This window comes from Pelodiscus sinensis, chromosome 20, assembly GCF_049634645.1.
Source record: "Pelodiscus sinensis isolate JC-2024 chromosome 20, ASM4963464v1, whole genome shotgun sequence".
NCBI lineage: Eukaryota > Metazoa > Chordata > Testudines > Trionychidae > Pelodiscus > Pelodiscus sinensis.
This window is the reverse complement of record NC_134730.1, coordinates 3,879,750-3,906,946: the sequence shown is the minus strand read 5'-3', so window position 1 is coordinate 3,906,946 and position 27,197 is coordinate 3,879,750. Positions and strand designations below refer to the sequence as shown.

Here is a 27,197-nt window from a genome sequence, read left to right as displayed (position 1 = left end):
TCTAATGAGATTTTGGCATTTATAAGATTTTATCCCCCATCCCCTCCTCTTACACATAAAGAGGCAAATATAGGTTGGGAATTTGATAAGGAGATACATAAATATCAGTATTTTATTGCTGCCTTTACGGATATATTGGCAAAATGCTATTCTTTGTCAAACAACATAAATTATTTGATCAAGAGAAAAGTACTTTATTAATATGATGTTCTGCTAGTATCTCCTAATTTATACACATAGAAAATGTGCTAGAAGCATTCATATCAGCAAAATCCCTTACGTTGTTTAGGTTTTGGAAATGATCATAAAATATGATAGAGGCACCTACAAGTTCCATGCTTGTTAAGGATCCCATGCTGTTTTGATTTTTGATTTTACAAAGCCCTGAAAAAGAGAGAGAAACCAGGGTTTATCAACTATGTAGTTGAATTTTGGATTATATATGGGAATATCACTGACATCTCAAGCCCTCTTACTGGTTTTTAAAAAGCCTAAGATCAATAAAGTTGTACAGTCTTTAGCATTTTAGATGTTAATTAATGAAAACAAATTGCGTACAAATGAGATTGTATTGAATAACCAGGCAAGCAGAGTGTCAGATTCCTTTTTATGAATTTGACAGATCAAAAATATATCATTATTGGGTCTGAAATTACTGTTTGTGTATTGTGTTTCAAAATACAAGATATTTTTCTCACATTAACTCATTTTAATAAAAAAAAATACACTGGGAAATTCACAGTTAAGGCTTCTGATCAATACTTATCTTCCCCCCTACATTAGAGAAGAAATTTGTTGCAGTCCAAAGTCTCTCACATTTATGACATTATTTGGACACAATTGTATTTAATTTCTGGTTTGGTAGATTATAAACTATAACCATCTCCTCTTTGTTTTCATTATTCTTTAATATATTAAAAACTTTGTTTCTTGCTTTTTGAAAAACCAGAATCTGTCATTCCTTTACTTTTCAGTAGCATGAAACCAACATAGGTCTATCTTGGAAACCCTGTCTTGGGTCAGTGGTCCCAGTGAAGTCACTGGTAGGACACTCACAAATAAGAGTTTGCAAGACTGGGATCATAATTATTACTTTTTATAACGAGACAAAACAAAAAAGTAAATTTGTTAAAAAACCCTGTTGACATTTCTCTGTTTGACCCATGTTTAGATTTTGATGTTTCTTTCTTTGTGGTTTTCTTTAAACACCATTCATGAGTTTTAGTATTAGTATCTGGGATAGTGTCAATTTCCTCATAGTGTTTGTGGATTTAATTTCATTTGGGGGCTTAGTTTGATAAATAAGATTACGTATATACACACATCCTGGATTCCACATTTACGGAAACTGAAACAAATTGATTTTTCGCAGTTTCCGCAGCCTTGCCCTGACTTCCGCGGTGTGTAAACTAGACATACTTTATCAAACTGAGTCTTTTAGTCTGTTCCCTTTTACCTTCTTTCCTATAATATATAGTCAGAAATCCTAAAAGATACGCACATAGCAGTTATTCAAATGGTTCTTCCAATAACATGCAAATTACATCTAAACTCTAAGTTGTAAAACAAAAACTCTGGAATTCTGTTCAAAATTAGCAATATATATATATATATATATACCTTTTTGCCACTTTTTGCTCCAATTTTACTTAGGAACAACGGGAAAAGGAAAGAATAAGTGTTTCAGTCCATTTTGAGCTGGGCTGTGACCAGGTTAAGGCAGTATGTGGGCCAAGGCAACCAGCACATTTATTTCTGGGAGGGTGGAGTAGAGGTACAAAGTTGACCATTTTAGAAGTCAAGGCCCAGATCGTTCAATTCTCACTTAATCCACCATTGAATTTGAATCAGTGTCAATTTCACTGGAAAAGTTAGACTTTCGCATTGGAAATACTGTTCATCTAGACTTTAAGCAAGACAGATAGTGCAGGTAAAAAGGCTTGAAAGCTGTTCATTTTATAACTACTTTGAATAATATTTTCTAGTTGTAAATTGTCTTTTTATTTGTGGCCGCAATATCTCTATTTCTTCCTGGCAGGTATTGTTTGTTTAAATAAATATGTTTCTTTTTAATTAATAAAGGGGGCAAGTATGTTTCACTTCAAAGCATCAGTGACATCTTCCTTGTGCCCTTCTTCACCCGTGTTGGTTCATAAGCTTGATGCTAAGAACTTCAGCTATTCATTCTGGAAAATTAAACATCTCTTGCCAATCTATTCTGAACATGTTCGGCATATATACAACAAGCTTTCTCTTGGTAGACTGGCCAGCATATGGTTTTCAGATTGTTCTGCAAGTTGGTAATATGCAAAGTACTGTTTCAAAATATAGTCGCTATTTTTAGATCGCATCATAGAATTTCAATTGGCCTTTTTATAAAAAAGTAGTGTGCAGCAAATGTTATATAGTCCAACTGGGATACTAGAGAAATACTCAGTATTCTATCCATTCTGTATAGCAAGTGTCCTGCATGTGGTGGGACACATCAGCAATTTCAGACCTTTCAGCAGCTTCTCCTGTGGTCTGCTCTTCTCTGTCCATCATGCAAACGGTCCAAGGCTGCTCTGTCTTCTGTTTATTTGATATGGACTGAGAATGACAGGCGGCAGAGTTGGGGCAGTCTCAGCAGTCTGTGGGATGAGCGGCTCGCAGTGGTGACCAAAAGTCCAGCTGTTGAAAGTTGTCAGAAGCTTGCCATGTTGTCCCTCTAGATGAAGATCTTCCTGACGGGCTTTCTGTGTGTCCAGAGATCTTTTCCGGACTCCGCTTTTGCTGTGCTAGAGGTCATGAACAGTATCGGCTATTCTCATGGGGAAAAAATGTCAGATATTTTCATTCTTATATACTGAACATTCAAACACATCTCTGCTTTTATTTCATTCTCTTGTTCCATTCATCTGTCCCAATCCCCTCTCCATCTACCTGCATATGTCTTTCTCTTGCTCTTGTGTTTTTTCCCGTTATGTCCCATATGTTTGAGGAAGCTACCTTGATCGCAAACATGTACCAAACAGGCTCCCTCTGCTTCTTCAGATGCCTACTCACAACACACTTTTTCCATGAAGCCTTTTGAAAATGATCTGCAAAATTCCTTTGCCTCTTCCCGGTCCACGCTGTCCTTTCATGCATGGTATTATATCTTTTTGAAATAGAGACCTCTCCTCCCATTTCCTGCTTTGCTATAATACCGAGCAGCTGGTTGGCATTGAACAATAACAAATTAAACTTTATATGCTACCAAAAAAGCAACCAATTTTATTTATTTGTTTGTTTAAAATATTTTTACCCCACCTCTCTATTTAAAATATTCGAGGTGGCTTACAATTAAAAAAACCCCCACAATTAATAAGTATATATATATATATATATATATATATATATATATAAAGTAAAATACAAGATCCCAAAAGGGGCGGAGGACATAAAACCTACTAAAACACCTCAAGAGGAGGTACCTCCTCCCTCCAAAACACCAATAAAAGCCTGGGTAAAAAGGGTGGGCCTTGGCCTGGCGCTGAAACAGTGCCAACATATAACCAATAAGCGATTTTATCAAAAATATATATTGCAGCTCAGGTTATCATAGTATTCAAGGTTATATTTAGGTTAAAATCAGTGTTGCTTTGGATTATACAACTGCATCTATTTTTTATTGAGGCAGTTTCAGAGATCAATAAAAGTTTATAAATTTCACAAAACTTCCTAACAGAGACATTTTGGAGGATTTATAACCAGTGGGTGAAGAGGAGGTAGTGGAAGTAGATGTTCTGAACCTGGCATTCTGGACAGACTAAAAACAGCTGTGGAAAGAAGAGTCTCCCTGACAGAACTTTGATTCATTTAAATGTATTTTTACTCTGCCTCCTGTATTCACACTGAAAAGTAATTTACTGTGTGAGTGATCTCAGTCTTTTATGGGATTGCCTTATTTTGTAAGTAATGTGACTAAGGATGGTAAACTTAGGCCCTAAATAAATGTCTTTGGTTATGTCTCATTCTTAGCTTTGGTGGAAAACATTAGTGCTATGCTCTTTTTACAAGAGAGCTATCCCTGTGATGGTAGGTTAAATAAAGTGATAGAACCTGGATTGTACATTTATGGTATTTACTAAGGATGTAATAGTGTAGTCCATTAACCAGTTAACTGATAAGCAAAAGCTTACAGATTAATGCTATAGACTACATGCATTTCCCTCCCTTCCCACTCCCTCTGTCAGTAAATTTTTTAGCAGGCTAGCCCGCAGCCCGTCTCAGTCCTGGCTTATACCAGGTCGGGAACCTACCCCATCTGCATTTAAAGTGTATTAGGAACCAGGCGGACAGGCAGCCTGACTCAGTTCCGGGAGCTCAGACCCTTCCCCCCCCCCTTACATCTGGACACAGGTTGCTGCTGCTCCACGCTGCTGCCTCTGTATCAGAGGCAGCAGCACGTGTCAACAGGCAGCCAGTCCACGAGGGAAGCTAGTTTTTAAATTGGCTCCCCTTGTGGACCAGCTCCCATCTGGCTGCTGGCCCACCCCCAGGGACTATAGAATAGTTAAGTAACCAAAAAGAATTAATGAAATTAATTGACTATTCAATTAACCGATATTTAACATCCCTAGTATTTACCTACCTATGTGCTGCACAAGAATAATATATACCCATGATCATCATCCATTCCATTAGATAAAGTATATATCCACATCTTGTGGATTGTGGTGGTATATGGGCACTTTTAGCACTGCTTCACTGTGTGCCACAAAGAGGTAAGGCATTTGCAGATGATAAAACCAACAGGTGCCAGGGCTGTTGGGTATTGAAGCCAGTTGGCTTTCTGCCTACAAGCTCACAGTGGATATATTGTGTCTCTCTAGGTTTTTGTGTGTTTCTGTGTCCTTATGAGGGATGGGATAACCCAGTTGAAATACATACTTAAACTCCTAAGGGATTTAGTGTGTTTCCTTTGCTTTACAGTTCAGAATTTTACAGTTTCTTGGTTTGGGGTTCTCAGATTGCTTAATGATTTTTTCCCCCCCGTTTTGCCCAGATGTGTAGCATAGCAGTATTTGAACCTTACTAGGTTTGCCAATTTTATGACTCACCATATGGTATATCCTTTTATTTTTGTCTAGTATATGATTCTTTTACTCAGAAATCCCTTAGTACGTACTGGTTTTTATTTTTTAGTCTTGCGCTTTAATTATTGTTTTTCTACCCATTGTGGACTCTAGCACATACTCTTTTGTAGTGATTCAGAGAGAGTGCTTCAGATGTTGTAAGTATGAAAAATATTGTTTCAGATGTCATTTACTAGAAGTAACATTAGCATAATAAATGTGAAATCTGTTACTCTCTGAAGAATAGCTCACTAGGATTTGTTAACTGAAAAGTTTGGTACTGAGTTGCATTATTTTATAAAGATACATATTTTGTACTGAGCAGCAACTTTAATGTATCTGAAGGTCATTGGTGAGCAAGTCGATGATACATCTATCTATATCAAAAGGCATAAAATGAGGCTGTGTGTGGGTAATACTTGTGAGTCCATTTTGTATTTATAATGATCAGCATTTGTAAACAGGTTGGTTAGAAAGACCAAGATTGTTTTCCTTGGATTCAGGACCAGATCCTCAGCTTATTTAAATATGTGTGGCTCCACTGAACTCATGTTGATTTACACCAGTTTGTGTTCTGGATCAGAATCTAAATATGAGTCAGTAATGAGTGGCTTTCAGACTGACTTTCCATTAAGTTCTCTTTGTGACTGTCCTTTCCTAAATAATTTCTTGGGCTTTACTTGCTCTGTAGTAATGTCCTCCTGAAATAGGGAAGGGTCTCCTGCTCTTGTGGACAAATCTGAAATAGTCTCAGAATAATTTAGGATGTGCTCAAATGAGCCACACAATACTTCTGCCCCGATAATAACCTTAGGCATTCTTCCTCGTTTGGTTATAAAGGTGTATTAAAGAAAGATGCCCCGAAAGAAATATCTGACAGTTGGGTTTATCATACTACACGGGTCCTTTGTTCTTTGACATCTTCCTTCCATTTCAGAAAAAGTCCATATTTTATTCTGTTCTCATTGCTTTGGCCCTCTGTGCCTGAGCACACTGAAGAAAGGACTCTATACTTTCACTGCAGAACCCCAGTACAGGGAGTGAGGCAATGTGCCTGCTATGCCATGCTAAAAGAGGAGACAGATTTTTGGGGGTGAGTTTGTCTTCAACAAATGTAGGGGCTGGATTGTGATATATGAGCAACTTTTGACTCCTTGTAGATATTTTTTCTATAGTGAGAGGTATAGAAGGTCCTTCTCTCTGCTGTGTACTCAGACTTTGTCAGATAAATTGAGTCCTAACTGGATTTGGACAAACGTTTAAACACACACCTAATTCAGGGTACGTCTAGACTACATGCCTCTGGCATGTAGATTAGGCTACCCGACAGAGTAAAATGAAGCGGCGATTTAAATAATCGCCGCTTCATTTAAATTTATATGGCTGCCGCGTTGAGCCGACAAACAGCTGATCAGCTGTTTGTCGGCTCAGCGCGATAGTCTGGACGCTCCCCTGCCGACATCAAAGGGAGTTGTCGACAACCCAGGTATGCCTCAGGCATGTAGTCTAGACGTACCCTTAGTCAGTCTTAAATACATGCTGAAGATAAACACGTGGTTAAGTACCATCACAAGTGAAGGCACAATACAGAGATGCTACTCAGTCCTACTCGTACATTACCACACAGAGTAGCATAATTTTGTGTAGCCATGGCACTTGCTAGGTATTTCAAGTTCCTTTTTGTGTATTATGGCAGTTCTTGTAGGTAGAAAATCCTGCAGTTGAAATAGAACAGTATGCTCTCTATCGGTTTATATAATTTAACATTCAGATCAGAGATATAGTGGATCCAGTATAGGGCTAGATCTCATGTGCTCTTGGTTTCTAATCTCAGCTCTGAAATGGATTCCCTCTTTGGAACAAATCACTTCATCTCTGTGCTTCAGTTTCTTCATCTGTAAAACAGCAATAATTCCTTTTCGTAAGGATATTTGGAATAATTTTTATAATGTTTATGCCTGAGTTTTTTATACCTGTCCACTGTTGTTAGAATAAACCACTTTGGTTTATCATGCATTTTGAAGTATAAACGATAATGCTCCTACACATTAAAATACATGCAATCTCCTTAAAATATCATTAATATTTAGCATGAACGGTTTGGTGATTTTCACATTTTGTGTATCTTGATTCCTTAGAGAGAGAAGACAAAGATCAACTTTAAAATAGCAACTAACATAAATAACATGAGACTGCCTTTGCAAAACTGAGCTCATGAAGGAAGGGCTTGTTTCACTATTTCAATGTGTAAAAATTCTTTTATTCTTCAAGATGTGAAAGCATTGGCAGGAGAAACTTGCAAACTGTACTTAGAGATGAAAAAGGCCACAAAACACAAACACTGGAATTCATCCATATTGTCTGAAATAATAATATTTACGTGTGTTTGTGTGAGGCATATGCATGGATAGTGTGTGTGTATAAGACTGTGTGTGTGTGTTTTATGTGCACATATAAACACACCGGCATAAGCCTTTCATACTAGCAAAATCCAAAACGCATGACTTCAGCCACCACTTGTGGTCGGCAGGCGAACACATTGTATAGCAGTCTGCGTAGCAGAAAACTGTGGCTCTAGTGTTTCAGAGCAGGAAGGTTCTTAATATTTTCTCCAAAAGATCCATTCACAATAGACCTCATGGAACTCAATTTCTCTATCTTGGAAGGAAAAAAGTTAGGTAGGCTCTGCTGCAATTCAGACCTTTGTTATTTCAAAGGTCATACTCGAATCACTAGGCTGTTTTCTTCAGCATATTAATTCTTAAACTTTTATCATAAATAACCTGGTTGATCTTTGGTTAGTTTCCCTGGGATAAGTGGGTGAGGTATGTGTGTGCCAAGTTTTATTATGCTCATGAAGATCCTTAAATGTTCAGTGGAATGGGGTGAGTCTGAACGATTGACTTAAAAAATAGCTGGGAAAAGATGAACCGAAGAGGCCAAGTGTTGGTAATTGGATAATCTGATTTCTCACAAATATTAGAGATAAATATCTTAATGCAAAGAGCTTGAATACAAAGTATATTTTTAAAGCAAAGTAAGCTTTCACGTGGTGGTCCTAGGGAGGGACTTTTTTTATTGAAGCACCTCTTATTTGAATCAGCAATTAGTCTGCACAGTTTTCCCCACAAACCATTAACTAAATTATGTCTGGAAGGTTATAAAAATCTATGAAGTGCGATAGTGACAGCCCAAAAGGACCAGGCAGGATAACATATGTGCCACTATTTACAATTGTGTTTTGTTTTCCATGCTTGAGTTTCTTCTTAAACTATTTTCAGGAAATCTTTACTAGTCTCAGAAGCTTTATCTTACGACTTAAAAGTCACAGTTGCCCTTATGCTTTTTAGGGTCAGATTCACCAAAAAAAAGTTTCTGGCATTAGCACAAGGAAATCCTGTGAAAAGCTACTGAAGTCTTGCTTCCTAGTCAACCAGATTAGTTCTTCAGTTCCTCTACAGCATGGGAGTTGTATATTTTTAATTGACTATGGCTGTTATTGAGGAATCAATTTAGCCTTATATGAGAATCACACAGGGTATATTTTTGTTCCGATATTAAAGAAATCAGTTTTTTAAACACACACATTCAATGCTGCCTTCTGTTTGCTATAACAACATGTATTTGGCCTTTGCAGCTCCCTTCTGGGGGCCTTTTGGTCTTACTACAGACTGTCCAAGAAGCAGCAAGCTGTGAAGGAAAAAGCAGCAAAGGTAAGTTCTCCAAGCTGGCATAGAAAGGGCTCTCTCAAGCAGCCATTTGGAAACCACAGAGCCCTGGTCCTCCAAAGATTTGAGGGGTTAGCAGCAGCTAATCAGGGCCCTGCTGGCCAAGCTAAAAGGAGTGGCCTGGCCTTAGTAGATCAGGTCCTGCTGGGACCAAAGAAATGAGGAAGGCTGCTTCTCTCTGACCACAGGAGTCTGAATAGTCGACAGAAGTCATGGCTACCTGAACTTACACAGCTGGAATTGCAGAGGGAGAAGAAATTGAGGGCATTGGCCCTGAGATGGGGCAGGAGATGAAGGAACCAATAGGGAGAGGCACAGAGAAAGAGCAGTGAAGTAATGAAGTGACCAGTATGCAGCTGCTGTGTACAGTCCCGTGGTTGGAACCAGAATAGTGAACAGGCCCATACTTCTATCGCTCATAGGTAAAAATGTCATAAAACCCAAGAAAGGGGAAGGCTCCAGAATCTAGGCTGACACCCCTTATGAAACCAATTAGACTGTTTATTGATTGGATTCTTTAATATCCCAAAAGAGCTTCGTTTGGACTTTGTGAGTTGGCCAGACAACCATGCCCCTGAAGATTGACCAAGGTTTGTTGAAAACCTGCAAGCGGCACCAGGGACAAGAAAAGGAACACGGTACCATGCCTAGCTGCTTGGAGGCGCGCACGTGGAGAAGGCTCCTTTACAGTTGCATTTTGAACCTCTTTTATCTAGCAACAGAGCCCCTTAGTATGAGGTAGCAAGGTCTTCCTTGACTCAGAATTCCCTTGAGGAGGTTTACTTCTGCCATCTGCAGTCTGTGCCAATGAAAACAGAGACGAGACTGCAAAATTTCCCTCAGACTGTCAGAAGCCTCATTCTTCCTTTCTGAGGTTTTACATGCTCAATTTGTTTAATTGTTTGAGAGGAATTTTTTGCTAATTTTATCTGTACAAATAGAGTTCTACACTAAAAATGCCGTCTGTTAGTAATATTAGTGTATTTTATACTAATGAATATTTAATTGGTGTTGCCTCTGGCTGGGTTGTTGGGGGCAAGTTGCTTTTTAATTATTGGCATGGTTGTTTCTGCTTGCCTCACACACTACAATAATGGGAACATACAAATAAGTGTCTATGGTTTGTGTCTGACAAAATAGATATGTTAATATGTAGGGTTTTTTATATATATATATTTTTTTCTTGCCTTATGGGAGGGTTCAAAGTTGATGCCTCCAACCACTTCTACCATTTAGAATTTGTTTAGTTTCAGTTTTCTGAGCTTTACTGCTTGCACACGTTCCTTTGTGAAAGATTTGTAACACTGTGTATTCTGCATTTTATAATAAACCTTATAGAAAATATCCAGGGAAATACAGTTATTCGCCATTTTTTTATGAGGATGGCACGCAGGGAACCAAGAATAATTCTAGCCAGCACTATTCTTACTGGTAACTTTTTATGTCTTACCTCATGCATTGTGATATGCCTGAGTGAATCTGTGTATTTCTGCTTTTCTAATTTTCAGTCATTTTTGTACCCTTTGAAATATCTCCCAAGATTGCACAGTAATGGGCATTTAAAAGAACTTGCAGAAATCAAATGAAAAACTTGCAAAGTACGGGAAATACTGGCATATTTTGCCACAATTGAATGTGCTATTGTAACCCACACACCTAGAGTGGTTACTGAGCAAGGCAAGTGGTACCTAGACCACAGCAACAGTTAAGATCAAGAGACCTCTACAGCATGGGCTAGGAGCCAGCAAGCTTTTTAGCTCAGAGGGGAGAGCTCCTATACGCAGCTTCAGAGGTCCCAGGTTCAAATCCGCCTGATGGTGGTTACACTATTAACAGCTATCATTTTATTTATGCATAAAACCCTACCAGTATTGGGACTTTGGGTTTTCCACCTAGGCATGTTTGAGGCCAAGATCAAGGCCCTAGACATCGTACAAACACATACGACACACTTCCTGACCTGAGGAACTTACAGTTTAAAGACAGATAAAGTTTGGGAATGGAAAGAGAGACACGGAAAAATTATATGACTTGCCCACCGGTGTGTTGCGGAGAACAACAGAATTCAAAATGGCTGCCCTTAAAGGGTCAGGCGACTTTTTTTCTCAATAACTTCCCCCAACCCTTTTTTCTCCCTTCAATAACTTTCCTTCTGACCCCTTTTCTCCAGACTTCTTGTAGTCATGATTTACACTCCTGAATTTTGAACACTGGACTGCACTACCAAGAAGAGACTAATATTGTGAGTAAGAATATAAGAATAGCCATACTGTGTCAAACCAAAGGTCCATTTAGCCTTTTGTTTTATCTTCTGACAGTGGCCAATGCCAGGTGTCCCTGAGAAAATGAACAGAACAGGTAATAGCAAGTGGCATTCTCTGTTGCCCATTCCCACCTTCTGACACACAGAGGCTAGGGACACCATTCCTGCCTACCTAACACCTAAGGCTGATCCCCACTCTTTGATGTGTCACTTTTTTACCAAAAAAATTCAGCTTATGAATGATTATCTATGGTATTTTCTTTTATTTGTTTTAAACCTGCTACCTTTTAGTTTCCTTTGATGACTCGTAGTTCTTTTTTATTCACTTTCTTCACACCAGTCATAATTGTATAGACCTCTATCATAATTTTATATCCCTTCTTACTCATCTCTTTTCCAAGCTGAAAAGTCCCAGTCTTATCAATCTCTCCTTCTATGGTAGCCATTCCATACCGCTAATAGCTTTTGTTGCCCTTTTCTGAACTTTTTCCAATTCCAAGATATCTTTTTTGAGATGAGGCGACACATCTTAGTGTTTGAGATGTGGGAATACCATAGATTTATACAGAGGCGATAAGATATTCTCTGTCTTATTTTCTATCCCTTTCGTAATGATTCCCAACATTCAGTTTGTTTTTTGACTGCCACTGAACACTGAGTGAATGTATTCAGAGAACTATCCAACAGGATGCCGAGATCTCTCTCTTGAGCGGTAACAGCTGACTTAGTCCCCATCATTTTATATATATAATTATGTTTTTCAATAGCATTGTTTTGCATTTATAAACATTGAATTTCATCTCCCATTTTGTTGCCCACTCATCTAGTTTTGTGAGATCCTTTTGAAGCTCTTCACAATCTGCTTGCAATTAAACTGTCTTGAGCAGTTTTGTGTCTGCAAATTTTGCCACTTCGTTGTTTGCCCCTTTCTCCAGATCATTTATGAATATGTTGAATTTCATTGGTCCCAGTAGAGAACCCCTGAAGCACACCACTAGTTACTACTGCCCATTCTGAGCAGAATGGTAAAACAGTGTCACTCCTTTGAACAGATGCTCATCCTGTGTGAAAATCTTAACAAATACTCCTTCGTGAATTTAAATGTGGCTTATTTACATTATGTAGACACAGCGCTGTTCCAAGTGTTTTAAATCTGTCTTTCTCCCTCCACACTAAGTTGATAGACCTGTCTGGAACAAGTCTTAATTTTACAATAGTCTGTGAGATTGGAGCGCCTTCCTTGTTGAGCTCTGGCCCACATTAAAAGTGCTCACTTCTTTTAAATTAACACAATTAGGGTATGTCTACACTACCCCGCTAGTTCGAACTAGCGGGGTAATGTAGGCATACCGCACTTGCAAATGAAGCCCGGGATTTGAATTTCCCGGGCTTCATTTGCATAAGCGGGGAGCCGCCATTTGTAAAACCCCGCTGGTTCGAACCCATTCAGCGCGGCTACACGGGGCACGAACTAGGTAGTTCGAACTAGGCTTCCTAGTTCGAACTACCGTTACTCCTCGTGAAATGAGGAGTAACGGTAGTTCGAACTACCTAGTTCGTGCCCCGTGTAGCCGTGCTGCACGGGGTTCGAACCAGCGGGGTTTTAAAAATGGCGGCTCCCCGCTTATGCAAATGAAGCCCGGGAAATTCAAATCCCGGGCTTCATTTGCAAGTGCGGTATGCCTACATTACCCCGCTAGTTCGAACTAGGAGGGTAGTGTAGACATACCCTTACTTACTTACAACCTTGGACTCTAGCAAATGTCAAAGTGTGGAAAGCCTTTAAAGGTAGCCCTGCTATTTCTTTGAAGAGTGCCAGCATTAGCTACCTACAGAGATTTGAGTGATTGATAGTGCCACTGAATTTAAAATTGCAATTGTAACCTATTAGTCTGCTATCACTAATCAGAATGAAAGTTGTTTTTTGTTGATTTTATTGCTCATTCCACTTTATCTATATTACAGAGAGGCGTAATATGATTGGTATTGTGCTGTGCCAGTGTATAGTACAACTGATATATTCCCATGAGTTCTGCTCCCTGCTGAAATCTGTATTTCTCTTCACAGACCGATGGGTTGCTATTGCAGCATTGGAATGATTTCTAAAACTTTGTATTCCCCACACTAAGACTTTATTATCATTTATATAAGTGAGGATGACATAAATATAAAGAGCCTCCTAATACTTGAAGCTCTGGGAGCTGTTTGGGAAGAAAAAAAAAGTCTGGTGCAGTCAGTACTTCCACAGACCTGCTAATCTTTTCAATTGGTCTAGACATCAAGGATGCTTTGTAGTTGTCTGGCTATAGTGTGATAATCTAAACTTCTTGGAATAAAAATATCAGAACCCTTAATGAAGGAGAATTCCCTTACTTAACTAGAAAAAATAAGTAAAAAAACCAACAACTTAGGTTTGTACATTCTTCTTACAACTGATAAATGCCCTGTCTGCTGACTTAGTTCTTGAAAACCAAATTTGGATGAAACTGACCATACAGGAAGTTTTAACATGTTTCTGAATACCTTGATGTTCAGAGACAAATGACAAGCTTCCAAATACTTTCAGTTAAAATAAACTGTTTTGGTCTGTGGTGTTTTGTGACATCATTGAATGCTGATAGCTTTCTGATTAAAAATAATTTCCATTAACTCTTTCCGATACGTATTGATATTTCTTCATGAGTAACACTAATACATAGAGATACTTATATTTGAGTGTTCTTTCAGAAATGAAGAATAATTTCCTCTGTGCGCTTGCTTCATTTTACTTGAGGCTGTAAAACAGTTTAAAGTTTACTGTTATTTTTTTCTTCCACATTTGGACCTGAGCTCCCCCTACCGGAGCTGCCACCCCACTGCATCTGTTTAGCGACAGTCCTCTTAGTACTGACTATTAGGCTATGCCGCCCTACAATCAAGGACTACTCTATAGACTCTGTCCATTACGTAACACTACCTTGCAAGCAAGGTCTACTTTATAGGCTCTGGCCATTAGGCTTCAGTGCCCTGCAGTCATGGGCTATTCTACAGACTATGGCCATTAGTCTGAGCTGTGCTGCAACCAAAGACTGTTCTACAGACTCTAGCCACTAGGTCACACTTCCCTGAAAGCAAATGGCTTTCCTATAGACTCTGGACGTTAGGTCATGTTCCCCTGCAAGCATCGGCTGCTCTATAGATTCTAAGCAGTCAGGTTGTACTGCCCTGGGGATGACAGACCGACATAGGTCACTGACACTCGGAAAGTGGAAGTAGCTGTGTCCACCCTTGTGGACCACACCCTAACTCCGCTTTGGGATGAGGTGCATATACCCTGGCACAGGAACATTGCCCAGGAGTGTACAATGTTTCTACTGTCGGCTGTTTTGAAAGACTGTTAGTAATGGGGGTTCTTGACAAGTTTCCTCAGTGCATAACGGCTAGGGAACTAATAAAACATGAGCTCCCAGGAGACGAGATTGAAATGTAATCAATTCAGAAGGAAAGGGATTTTTGGTTAGACTGGTTTAAACTTGAGGAGGGGTAGTTTTTGTTTTGCTAACACCCATTTAACTCCTGTACCCAATACATAATTGGGAAAGAGTGTATCTTTCTTAAAAAATCCAGATTACTTGGCTTTTTTTCAGTGAAGATGTGAATACTGACAGCAAACATCTCTGAGATCATTCCCTTCCCTCCTCCCCGCACACACACATCCTATAATTTAAAAAACCCAAACTTTTCCAGAAAAACTAGGAAAGACCAGACTTTATATTTCTGATTTCTTGGGGGAGGAGGTGGACCAGGTGTGGAGGAGAATATAACAAAACAAACTCAGGGCATGTCTGTACTATGGGAACTATAAAGCCACAGCTGTGGTGCTGTATCTATGCCTCTGTAGTGCCATACTATAGACATTTCCTACAGCAACAGAAGGGGTTTACCCATCTCTCCAAGTGGCTGTAGCTAAGTTGGCTCAAAAAATCTTAGATCAATTTAGCCATTCTGCAAGTCAGCGTTGCTATTGCTCTTAGGTGCCGTGGTTATGTCAACCTAACTTTTAAGGGTAGACTGGGGCCTATGAGACATTCAGGATCCCTTCATATATTTTAAAGAAGTAAAAATAATTGATTTTTAAAATGCCCTTTACAGATTACCTTTAAGTGACAGTAAATTGGGGCAAATTACATTTCTCCTTCTTTAGAAAAAGGCACGCTCTGTTAAGGAACTGATTAGAGTTGGTATCCTGAGAGATTGCATGAGGCAACTTTTTTCATTGTGATTGGTCTGAGTTCTCTGGAAGGAAATTCAGAGCATCTTGGAAAGATTCAGGGTTTGATTAGATTTCCTTATGACTTTGTGTGTTTGTAGGCCACCATGATTCTCCTCTCTAAAGTTATCAGATCTTGGTGCCAGATTCACTCTCAGCCAGCTTTTAGAAGCTTGACTGAGTTGTCAACAGCTTGTCTGCTAATAAAGACTACTGTTCTCCATCAAGTCTATCTGAGCAAAGCATCTGGAAATGTGGAAGTTCAGGAGAAATATTCCTAAAAGATCAGTGCAGATTTGGAAAATAAACCATCTAACTCTAAATATTTATGCAATAAATGTATATGCTTGTGTAGATGAAGTATTTATAAGCTATACAATCAGCCCTCTAAACCTATTCGCATTTATAAAAGTATTTAAATACCGAGGATGTATTTAAGCATTGGTAGCTTTTAAAATGTACAAAATGCACATATAGTCCTGGACTCCCAAAGGAGGCTAAGAGATTTAGGCACCTATCTACATTTCAGTGGTGGTTGGGTGCATAACAACAAGATTATAGTTGCAAATTAGTTACTTTTTTGTTTCTTCCTTTCATGTTTCTGAGGGCACAGCATGAGATATTTGCATTTGTATCATTCCAACAGCTACATGCCAATGTCTATTTTCCCCAATATTTTTTCTCTTAATTGTGAACATATAGCAGTTCTTCTACTTAAATTGGGCAATAAAAGCTTTGGTTGTAGATTTATTCAAATGGTAAGAATACTAGACGTCTACCAAGAAAGCCAGTACTTATTGACTAACACAGTAGTGTTGCAAATAATTTTTGTAGCATGTGCAGTGTTTAAGTGACTTGTGTTATAGGAATCTTAAAACTCAATAAAAAAAACACAATCATGTTAAATAAATAAGTGGACTTTGTGGCAGCTCCTAAGGCAAAAGTATCATTAACATCTAGGCCTGGCTGTTTACTAGGTGTATGAAATGAAATTGTTTATCTTTCTCTATAGCACAAGCTTTTTGATAGCACATACAAAGCCTGATGTATTTTTAACCATGTGCTTTTCTGTATATTCCAGTTTTATTTTGTGATTGCATGTGAATTTTATCATCTAAATGAACAGTATTACTGGCTGTTGTAATTCCCTTTCATTGCATTGCATTGAAGGGCTATCCAATTGGCGTGTCTCGGCTTGTCTATGTAGAAAGTCAAGCTTAATTTACCTGTGAATTAAGCTTAAGAGAGCTCAGGCTATGTTACTTGTGAATTAGTGGTTTACACAGGGATTTAATGCACTTTATATAATGCCCACCCTCTGTTCCAGGTTCCAGCCCAGGGAGCCTAATGGTAATGGCAGCAGGTAGAGATTTCTCCACTACCAGAGCTGCAGCTTTTTCTTGGGCTGCTTCCCCAACCAACTCCTTCTGGTACCTGACCACAATTTTCCGCTCTTCCCCAGCACACTTCCTCACTCCCAGTCCTGAGGTCTCATGGCCCTCCCTGAAGGGAGACTTTTTAAACTAGACCCAGCAGGCCCTTAATGGGCTGCAGGTGCTCTTATTAGCCTGCTGCTTCTGGTGAGCACTTAATTGGCACAAGGTCCTTCCCTGACTTAATTGCATTGCAGCTCCCCCTGCCCTGGTCATTGGGCTAAGTCTATACTGCACAGTTATTCCAAAATAGCTTATTTTGAAATAGCACGTCTACACTGCAGGGCAGCCTCAAAATGAGACCAAGTCAGGCTTCCCTAATATAGACATGCTATCTCAATTTAGAGCCCCAGGAGGAATAACTTAGAGTGGCCCTGGGGAGGGGCTATTTCAAAATAGCAGAAGTGGAGCGTCTACATGCGCCTTATTTCAAAATAGTTATTTCAGAATAGGCGTTATTCCTCATATAGGGTTGCCAGATGGTTTAACCAAAAATACCAAACATCTCCCACCCCACCCCAAAAAACTGAAACACTGTTGAGAAAAAAAAGGGGGTGGGAGAGACCAAAGTTGTTGAGCAAAGAAAAAAAAAGTAAGGACCCTGACGGGTATTAAGTAAAAAAAAAAAAAAAAAAAATACAAAAAAAACCCAGCATGGCCCCTTTAAAACCTTTGGGTATTTTTTTTTTTTGCTGGCAGCCATCTTGTTTTCTTACTCTGTGTGGGAAGAGAGCTCCCCTGCAGAACCAGGTAAGTGGAGGAGGAGGAGAGGTGAGGGGGGGCCTGGGAGGGGCCCATGGGCTGGGCCCGGTTACTGAGTGTGTGTAGGAAAGCCAGGCATTTGGTATTTTCACCTCCTGGCAGGGGAAAAAAATCAGAAAATACTGGACATTTTAGGTGTCCAGTATTTTCTGATTTATTTTTACCGGACTGTAGGCAAAAATACTGGACTGTCCCAGTCAATACCGGACACCTGTCAACCCTATCCTCATAGAATGAGGTTTACAGAAGTCTGAATAACCCGTCTGTTATTTTGAAATAACGGAATTGCTGTGTAGACACTCGCATTGTTATTTCGGAATAATAGCTGTTATTCCGAAATAACGTTGCTGTGTAGACACACCCTCAGGGAACAGAAAACTATTCACCCAGTGGCCAGTATATCTGCCTTCATTAGACTTTGGTAGCCAGCTGGTCCGGGTCTGTCACAAATTATATAGGCAAAAAAAGTGATTTTGCCAGTTTAGCTTATTTCATTATAGTAATTGGATTAGGCTCTACCAGTAAAAACACTTTTAACAAGTGTTAATGGTGTCTGCACTAGCAGGTTTTACCAATGTAGCTGTGCCAATAAACCTTTAGTAGCCTATACCTGGTCCAAGTCTCACATCTTCTTTATGGGGTTACATTGATGGAAGGCCCCAGCTTCTTTAGAGCTCATAAAACCTACAGTAACAGAGCTTCAGTGCTGTGGAGCTCTGAGGAGAAGATACAATTTTAGGAACTCAGCAGGACCCCGTCCTTTCCCCTCCCTTGCAGAGGAGTCTGGCTGAGGGGGAACTGAGAGAACTGGCTGCTTGCGGTTTTTAACGTTTTTATTTAATCAAAATGGGCTTTTTCATCAAAGGCAAAAGTTTTGCAGCGGCCAAGCCATGTTGTTATAACAGTGACCATCCCAGAATATTAGAGAAACAAGGTGGATGAGGAATATGCCTTTTACTGGATCAGCTTCTGTCTCTCTCTTGCTGACAGAAGTGGGTCCAATGAAAGGTTTTACTTCACCCACTTTGTATCTTTGCTGAGACCTGTCATTTTCAACAAAGTTTTTATTAGAAAACTTGGGTAAGTGGGGTTTGACAGAGAGAGAGCTTCCCGCTCTTTAGCCTGGTGGTTAGCACATCAATCTGGGATGTGGGAGATCCATGCTCAGGTCTCTGCTCTCCCTAATTCACAGTGATCTGGGATGAAACACTCTGCTCCAAATTGGCAATGGGGACATCACACCCCCACATTTTCCCAAATCAGAAAGCCCTGGTTTTGATACTTGACAGACATTGTCATACAGATCCATTTTTGCAAGGTTTTGCTGCAATGTTGGAACAAAAGCAAATTTCGAAACCTTGAAAGTTGGCATGAGACAGAATTATCCTTCAGCCAACTCTAGAAACTAGCTTGATCCCTTTGCCTGACATTCCTCATTCTACTCTTTTGTTGTGCTGGATGATTTTGTGTGTTGTAATTGGGTAAAAACACCAATTCAATTCCAGCTATTCAATTTAACTAAGTTTTGGGTGTTCCTTGAACCTTCATAAAAATCAGAGGTCATGGGTATGCTAAAGCAATCAACCCAAATAGCTATACAGTTAGGAAAGCATTTGAAATACAAGCCATTGAAAGGACACAAGCCATTGTGTCACTGAAAGGATTCTGTGCCGGAGAGGTGCAAACTTGAGTATCCTTTAGCTACTAGTTGTTCAAGCAGCTTCATATGAGTGAACATTGAACAAACATGGGAGTTCAGTGCCTAGGAGAAGAATCTGTAACAGTATTATTTGCATGTCAATATCCAGGAGATCTTAAAATCCAAAGCTATTTTGTGATGACACTGTTGTATGAACTCCAGATTTCAGGTGAAAAGTTTGATTCAGTTTGTTTATGCACTGAGTTATTTTTCTCTGTGTGTTTTATATGAGCATTGTGCAAGGCTTTTCACATTCCCTTCAGATGATAAGATGTACTGTTTATCCACTCAGAAGGGAGCCTCATCAGGCCCCCTTCATTTAGAAAGTTGCTGAAGATAGTGATGGCAGAGGGCAGACGACTCATTTAGAGTAGGAGAAGTTGGCAGGGGGCTCTACTAGCAATGCAAAGTGTCCCTCCAAAAGGGAATCTTTAAAAGTTCTTGCCTTTATTTTATTTTATTTTATTTTATTTTATTGCAGTATAATCTGAATAACTTTTAAGAAGTTGGTTAATATGTGCACATCCTTCACTTCCCTAACGGTATGGTTATTCAACAGCCTTGATTTTGTCAATAAAGAGACTCAACAGAGCCAATAAATATGAGGGTGCGATAGTCGTCTGTGGTAACAGCTAGTGTTTTTTTAAACCATAAATGGTGGTTCTGCCTTTACCTTTTCCATATTCTGAATCACATGCTTTCAGAATATCAGTTGTTGAAAAGCATTAATGAATGGTCTATGGCCTTGAAGAAGTCTCATGAAAAACGAAATGGACCATTGTATCTAACCAAATATCTTGGTACAAACTGGGAAACGTATAGGGAGGAAGTGTGATTTGTAGATTAGAAGAGGATACTAGACACTAGCATTCAGGGATCCATTCATTGCAAACACTGCTACTGGCTTGCTGTATGACCCTGACCAAGACACTTAACTTCTCTGCTCCTTAGTTTATGCTTTGGGAATGTAGAAATAATATTTATGCATATCACAAGAGGTTGTTAGTCTTTCATAATCATAAAGAATTTCAAGAATCTTGATCATAGGTTGCAAAATGTGCTTACTATTATTAAGTACAAGTTAATGCAAACTATTATTAATTAGCCCAATTCATTACAGTTCCCGTACATTGACATAAGTAGGAAACATTTCCAGATTATGTTGGCTGTGTCCAGTTTTGGTCAACAGCTTGCTAAAAGCAAGAAGTTATTCTGTGCTAACAGCCATTGAGTTTAATGAAGACAAAACACAATCCTCCATAACCGTCTATGTAGGTGGTTAAATCAGGGCTAGAAGAGGTATCCTCTGTATTTTGCTATACTTTAGTCTATGCCCTTTTGTACTGAAGATGACCTATTAAAACACAATGAAAAATTATACTAAGATAGCCTTCAACGTATTTTCAGATAAAAAACATGCCACCGTGTTTGCTTAAACATTTTCTAAAGTATTTGAAAGTATCACTTTGTATTTATCGTAAGCAAGTGGCATCTGTACCCTTCAGAAGGGTAATGGCAGATTAGATATCTTAACTGGTTTCTAAGTTGAAATTAATAGTGTGTGGAATCCTGCTTGGTAATGTGACACGGTACTATTTATTTTTTGACTCCTCTTTCAACTCTGTCTGAGATTGATGGGGGTATTATCTTGGAGTTTTATCTTTGAGTTTGGAAGATAGGAGCAGTATTGGAATGACAAACACTTCTTGACAGTTTTCAAAAGACTGATGACTTGATGCCCTTACAGCAGGTTCATGTGTTTGTGCTTTCTAATGAGTCATTGTGAGGCTATCGGACTGCTTTCATTCTTGAAGAAGGGGAAGCAAAGGTGAAACCTATTTATTGGATACAAGTGTCTTTGTAACTTGGCTTGGGCCTATATAGTTTTGTCATCCAGAACGTAATAATATTCTGGTTCATTTTAATAGCCAGTTTAGGCACTACGTGGAGAGAATAGTTAAGAAAACAGATGATGGCTTCTAGACTTTCCCTTCAAATATTGCACTTCAAATATTGATTAAACCATTTGTTGCTATCTCTGTGTTAAGACAATTTATTCTTAATATATTAAAGTCTGTTACCACATTTGATACACACTTTGTGCATAAAAAATATAGCTGGATGGAGAGCGTACATCGTGGGAAATAATTTATGAGGAATAAAGTCAGTATGATTCTATAGAAATGTTATAGGGTTTGACTGAATTGACTTTTAGCTGTAGTCTTGTTACTGTTTTAAACTTAAAACATTTCATAGTAGAGTGATAACTTTTCATTATAGACTATTAAAAGATTAGACTATTAAAATATTCTGTACAACTTTCCTGTAGAGGAAAAGTTGCTAGTTTTCCTTGAAATGCTCCCTTACCAAGATACAAAACCCCCTGATTTTTCTTTCAGTCTGATACAAGTGAAGATGTAACGATTCACTTAAATTTCTCCTTAGAGACCAAATAAAATATCAAGGTGCCTTTGATAATGGTGTCAATTTCAACCTTAAAGCTTCTCAGATAATAAGAAACTAAACACCCGTTGACTCTTAGAGCAGTGAATGCTGGAGTAAAGTGATGTGAAAATGTTCCCTTGCAACATAGAACTAATGGGGAAAACCCATGCAAAAATGTATTATCCGTTAGCAGATATCTGAGTAATCAGAAACGTAGCTAAAATTAAGATATAAGTGGGTCAACTCATTATCTAGTCTTCAAATAACTTCCCTGAAAGTACTTCGCATCAGCCCTTTCGTCATAGAGTTCCTGTTAGTAGTGTCCTGTGCATGTTTCCTATACGTTGTCATGCTATGCACTGGGCTATGTAGGATTGCACAGATGAACAGCCCTCACTCAGTTCCTTCTCAAACACCTTGGCCTGAGATGGAGCCTTTGTGTAACCACCTTGTGTGACTGCAAAAGTTTTTCATGTTAGAGTTGCTTGTTCAGTTGTTATAGTTAGTAGATTTGGACTTCATTAATAATGACAGGTTTTGTTTTGTTCCTCTCCCTCCCTCACAGGAGGTTACTTGGCTCTCCAATGTTCAAACACTGCCTCCTTTGCAGGAAAGCATCCCAGTTAGCACCGTCACTCCGTGTCCACTGCCTGGGAGAGTCACATGTTCCCTGAGAGTATAACTTCTTCCTGGCCTTTAAATCTAGGACAAAGGAAAATCAAGAGATTAAGCTGGGGCCACTGGTACTGAAATGTTCTCTTCACCCTGCTCTAGTGAAAGGTTCCCCAGACATCAGTCTCTGGGCATTCCCAACCTCGCTTTAAGCTTGGCTTAGGTCTCTCCCAAGAAAGTGAAAACTCTAGAGACCTCAGTGAAGAGTCCCAAGAAGAGGAACTCTGCCTCCCTGTATAAATAGCCTGCCCCTCAAAGACCTCTGTTCCCCACTAGATCAATGCTCTCAGAGGCCTTGGCCTCTCTGCTTTGTACTATAGAGGTGTAAGGGGACTGGACTTGATGATCTCTCTTTCTAGGTCCCTTCCAGTTCCCGTGTTCTATGATTCTGTGAAAGACTCCTTTGATACCATTGGGACCAGGAAGTCATGGGGTTCATCTAAAGGCAAACACGCCTCTGACTGAGCCTATGAACCATCTACATGGGATAAAGAAGGCAAGGATAAGCCCTCCAGCCTGGTACCATTGAACACAGTCACATGACCACATTACCAGCTGGCATCATCAGTCCAGTCACTTTACCAGCAGGTAAAGTTAATATAAAAAAATTAACATTTCAATACTTCTAAAAACTTGCATAAGTTAAGGCCATCTCATTTCAAAAGTGCCATATAATTATAATTACATACCACAGTGCAAAAAAAGTAATAAATCTGCCACTTAAAAATCCCTTAAACTCTAATCCCTAATAATGATAAAATAATGGCAGGCATGTAAAGTTAAGTAAAATATTAGAGCAATTATGTTTGCTGTGTAGTACTATATTAATCATTGCTGTACATTGTCATGTAATATATATGTGATAGGGCTTTTTAGTATCTTAATTTCACTTGATATTGAAATAATACTCTACCAAAGTGGGGAGATGTAGCCAATGGTTTTTAGTTTGTTTGTTTGTTTGTGTGTGTGTTTGTTTATTTATTTAAATGAATGAATGAATAAATATTGTGTGATGTTGAAATTAACTTCCCTTTAGATGCTCCTTGGCTCCAATTTTAATGCTGCCATTCCTCAATGACTGGCTGTTCAAGGGTTGACCTTACAAAGCTGCACTGTCATTCACTCAGAAGGGCCTTTCTCTGTTCCGGTGTTAGGTCTTCAACTCAATGTAAAAAAATTATGTTAACACCTGTAAAAAAAAAAATAAAGTTCATAGGGGTGTCCTTGATTTGTTGACAGCCAGAGCCTCCCTTCCCATGCACAGATTCATAATGTTATCAGATACAGACAGGACCACTCAAGAGAGTCCTTGAACCTCTCTAAAGAACTATCTGCAATTCCTGGATCACATGGTAGCTTACATCTTTGTTGCCAATCATTCACAACTATGACTTTGTTGCTTCCAGGGCTGACTCAGAATGATCTATTTACCGAATAAGCACAGCTTAGAGAAACAAATCTCCGTTCCCTGTCACATGAAAGATTCTGTGGACTGGTATAAAGATCAGCACAATGTTGATATAGGCATTCCTTTCCTTCATCCAACTCCAACCATCACCATGATGACAGATGCATCCCTGTTGGGATGAGAAGCTTATCTCAATACTCTCATAGTCCTGGGCAGATGGTTGTCTTAGGAAACCACTCTCCATATCAACCTGTTGGAAGTCAGGGCAGTCAGGAATGCCTCCCTTCTCATCGAAGGCAAATCAGTCAGGCTTGCATGTTTTTTGTCAGTTAGCAAGGGAGAATTGTAGCGCCCTCTGTGTGTGCCGAAGCAGTGAAGTTGTGGAACAAGTGTATAACCCGTCATGTTCATACTTCAGTTCTCTGCTTTCTTGCCGTTCAGAACACCACAGCCAATGCTTTCTGTAGGCACTTCTCCTAGGACTGAATGGGAACTGGACTCTCAAACCTTGATGGTATATTAAAAAATTGGGAATTTCCAAAGGTGGACCTCTTTGGCACCACTCTGAACAATAAGAAATGCTTTACTCCCACTTGGGATGAAGAGCCTATTGTGTGTGTCTTCCCACCCCCTCAGTACCCTTAATACTGAGAACGATGAACAGGATCAGACAGGACAAAGTCAGGGCTATTTTCATAGTTCAAACTGGGCCAAGACAAGTTTGGTTATGCTTACCAGCTTCACCTGTCCATCTGCCCCAGCAATCAAACTTCAGATCATTCCACATCATCTCTCCCAAGATGTATGCAGTTGATATATGCATTCCTTTCCTTCATCCAACTCCAACCATCACCATGATGACATCCCAACCTAAGAGGCCTCTACCTAAGGGCACAGCCCCTTTGTGGTATGCAAGGCTAGAGTCTACTTCTACTGCACTCAAAGTTCACTTGGCCACCATATCAGCATTTACCTAAAATTTGTACCTGAGGTATTTTCCCACTTTCATCTTAGCCGGTCCATTAATCTATTCCTTTCCCTTCGTCATCCAGTATAAGTCTCAACATGGAGCCTCCATTCATACCTTAGATATCAGATCAGTATTGGCCTTCTGTCTACATCGGGCCAAACAATTTCTGAGCTCACCGAGATTTTCTGTGTCCACCACAGACATACCCAAGGATCCACAGTATCCATTGTCAAAGTGGCTCTCTGAGTGCATTGTTGCTTGTTACATTGAGTCTGTGCTCAAACAGAGGGGAGCAAATTCTACCAAGTCGCAATCACCACTCATGGTGTTACTCAAAAATATTCCTGTATCAGAGATATGCAAAGCTGCTACATGGGTTTCAATACACACTTTTTCTAAGCATTTTGCCTTGATCCATGCCTCAAGATCCAATGCAGTAGTTGATAGGACTGTTCTGTTTTCACTTCATGACTCAGTTCAGAAGCTCTTCCCTCCCTATGAGGATATAGCTTAGGAATTAGCGGAAGTGGACACTATTCCTAAGTACACTGTTCAAAGAAGAGTAGGTCACTTATCCTGCTGTGAAGTTATTATGGTTCTTTAAGATGTGTCCACCCTATGAGTGTTCTTGCCCTCCTTGCTTTTGGCATTGGCGTGTTCTCTGAGGGTATGTTTACACTGCAGAATTTTTTCAGAAAGACGGCTGTTTTTCCGAAAAAACTTCACTTACATCCACACTGCAATCGCGTTCTTTTGGAAAAAAATCGGAAGAACGGAGGGGTTTTTACAACATCGGTAAACCTCCTTCTACAAGGAAGAAGCCTTTTTCTGAAAGAGCTCTTTCGCAAAAAAGGCATGTGTGGACAGGGAAGAGGGAGTTCTTTCGAAAGAAGAGGAAAGAGGAAAAAGCACAGGTGCCCTGGTGGCCACTCTGCCCATAGTAATCGCAGCTTAAATGCAAGATAGCGTCCATTCACTGGATGCTATCTTTCGAAAAAGCAGATAGCTTTTTCGATGTGCTTTTGCTGTGTAGACGCTTTCATAGAATCATAGAACTATAGAGCTGGAAGAAGGCCATCAAGTCCAGCCCCCTGCTCTAGGCAGGACTAATCCCAACTAAATCAACCCGGCCAGGGCTTTGTCAAGCCGAGACTTAAACACCTCTAGGGATGGAGATTCCACTACTTCCCTAGGTAACCCATTCCAGTGCTTCACTATCCTCCTAGTGAAATAGTTGTTCCTAATATCCAACCTGGACCTCTCCCACCACAACTTGAGACCATTGCTCCTTGTTCTGCCATCTGTCACTACTGAAAACAGCCTTTCTCCATCCTCTTTGGAACCTCCCTTCAGGAAGTTGAAGGCTGCTGTCAAATCCCCCCTCACTCTTCGCTTCTGCAGATTAAACAAACCCAAATCCCTCAGTCTCTCCTCAAAGTCATGCGCTCCAGCCCCCTAATCATTTTGGTTGCCCTTCGCTGGACTCTCTCCAATGCATCCATATCCTTTTTGTAGTGGGGGGCCCAAAACTGGACACATTACTCCAGATGTGGCTTCACCAGAGCCGAATAAAGGGGAATAATGACATCTCTGGATCTGCTGGCAATGCTCCTCTTAATGCAACCTAATATGCCATTAGCCTTCTTGGCTACAAGGGCACACTGTTGACTCAGATCCACCTTCTCATCCACTGTAACCTCCAGGTCCTTTTCTGCAGAACTACTACTTAGCTGGTCGGTCCCCAGCCTGTAACAATGCATGGGATTTTTCCATCCCAAGTTCAGGACTCTGCACTTGTCCTTGCTGAACCTCATCAGATTTCTTGTGGCCCAATCCTCCAATTTTTCTAAGTTACTCTGGACCCTAGCTCTGCCCTCAGGCATATCTGCCTCTCCCCCTAGCTTAGTGTCATCCGCAAACTTGCTGAGGGTGCAATCCATCCCCTCATCCTGGTCATTAATAAAGATATTGAACAAAACCGGTGCTAGAAACCGACTGCCATCCTGCGATCGAGCCGTTGATCACTACCCGCTGAGCCCGGCCTTCTATCCATCTTTCTGTCCATCTTACTGTACATTTATCTAATTCACATTCCCTTAACTTGCTGGCAAGAATATTGTGGGAGACCGTATCAAAAGCCTTGCTAAAGTCAAGGTATATCATATCCACTGACTTTCCCATGTCCACAGAGCTAGTTACCTCATCATAGAAGCTAATCAGACTGGTCAGGCACGACTTTCCCTTTGTGAATCCATGCTGACTATTCCTAATCACTTTCCTCTCATCCAAGTGCCTCAAAATGGATTCCTTAAGGATCCCTTCCATGATTTTTACAGGAACTGAGGTAAGACTGACCGGCCTAGAGTTCCCTGGATCATCCTTCTTGACTTTTTTGAAGATGGACACTACATTTGCCTTTTTCCAATCATCCGGGATTTGTCCCGATCTCCACGACTTTTCAAAGATAAT

The 27,197-nt window shown here is 39.8% G+C and overlaps 1 protein-coding gene across 3 annotated transcripts in view; it reads left to right on the top strand.

Annotated features, from left to right (window-relative positions):
- COX10 (cytochrome c oxidase assembly factor heme A:farnesyltransferase COX10) overlaps positions 1–27,197 on the top strand; it is a 157,125-nt gene that overhangs the window by 61,217 nt on the left and 68,711 nt on the right. For 2 of the 3 annotated variants that reach the window (XM_075903517.1, XM_075903515.1), the window contains exon 5: positions 17,472–17,522. The exons of the other annotated variant lie outside the window; for it this stretch is intronic. In XM_075903517.1, the coding sequence (XP_075759632.1) occupies positions 17,472–17,522 (51 nt within the window). The remainder of the gene's footprint in view (positions 1–17,471; positions 17,523–27,197) is intronic. 3 annotated transcript variants of the gene reach the window in all.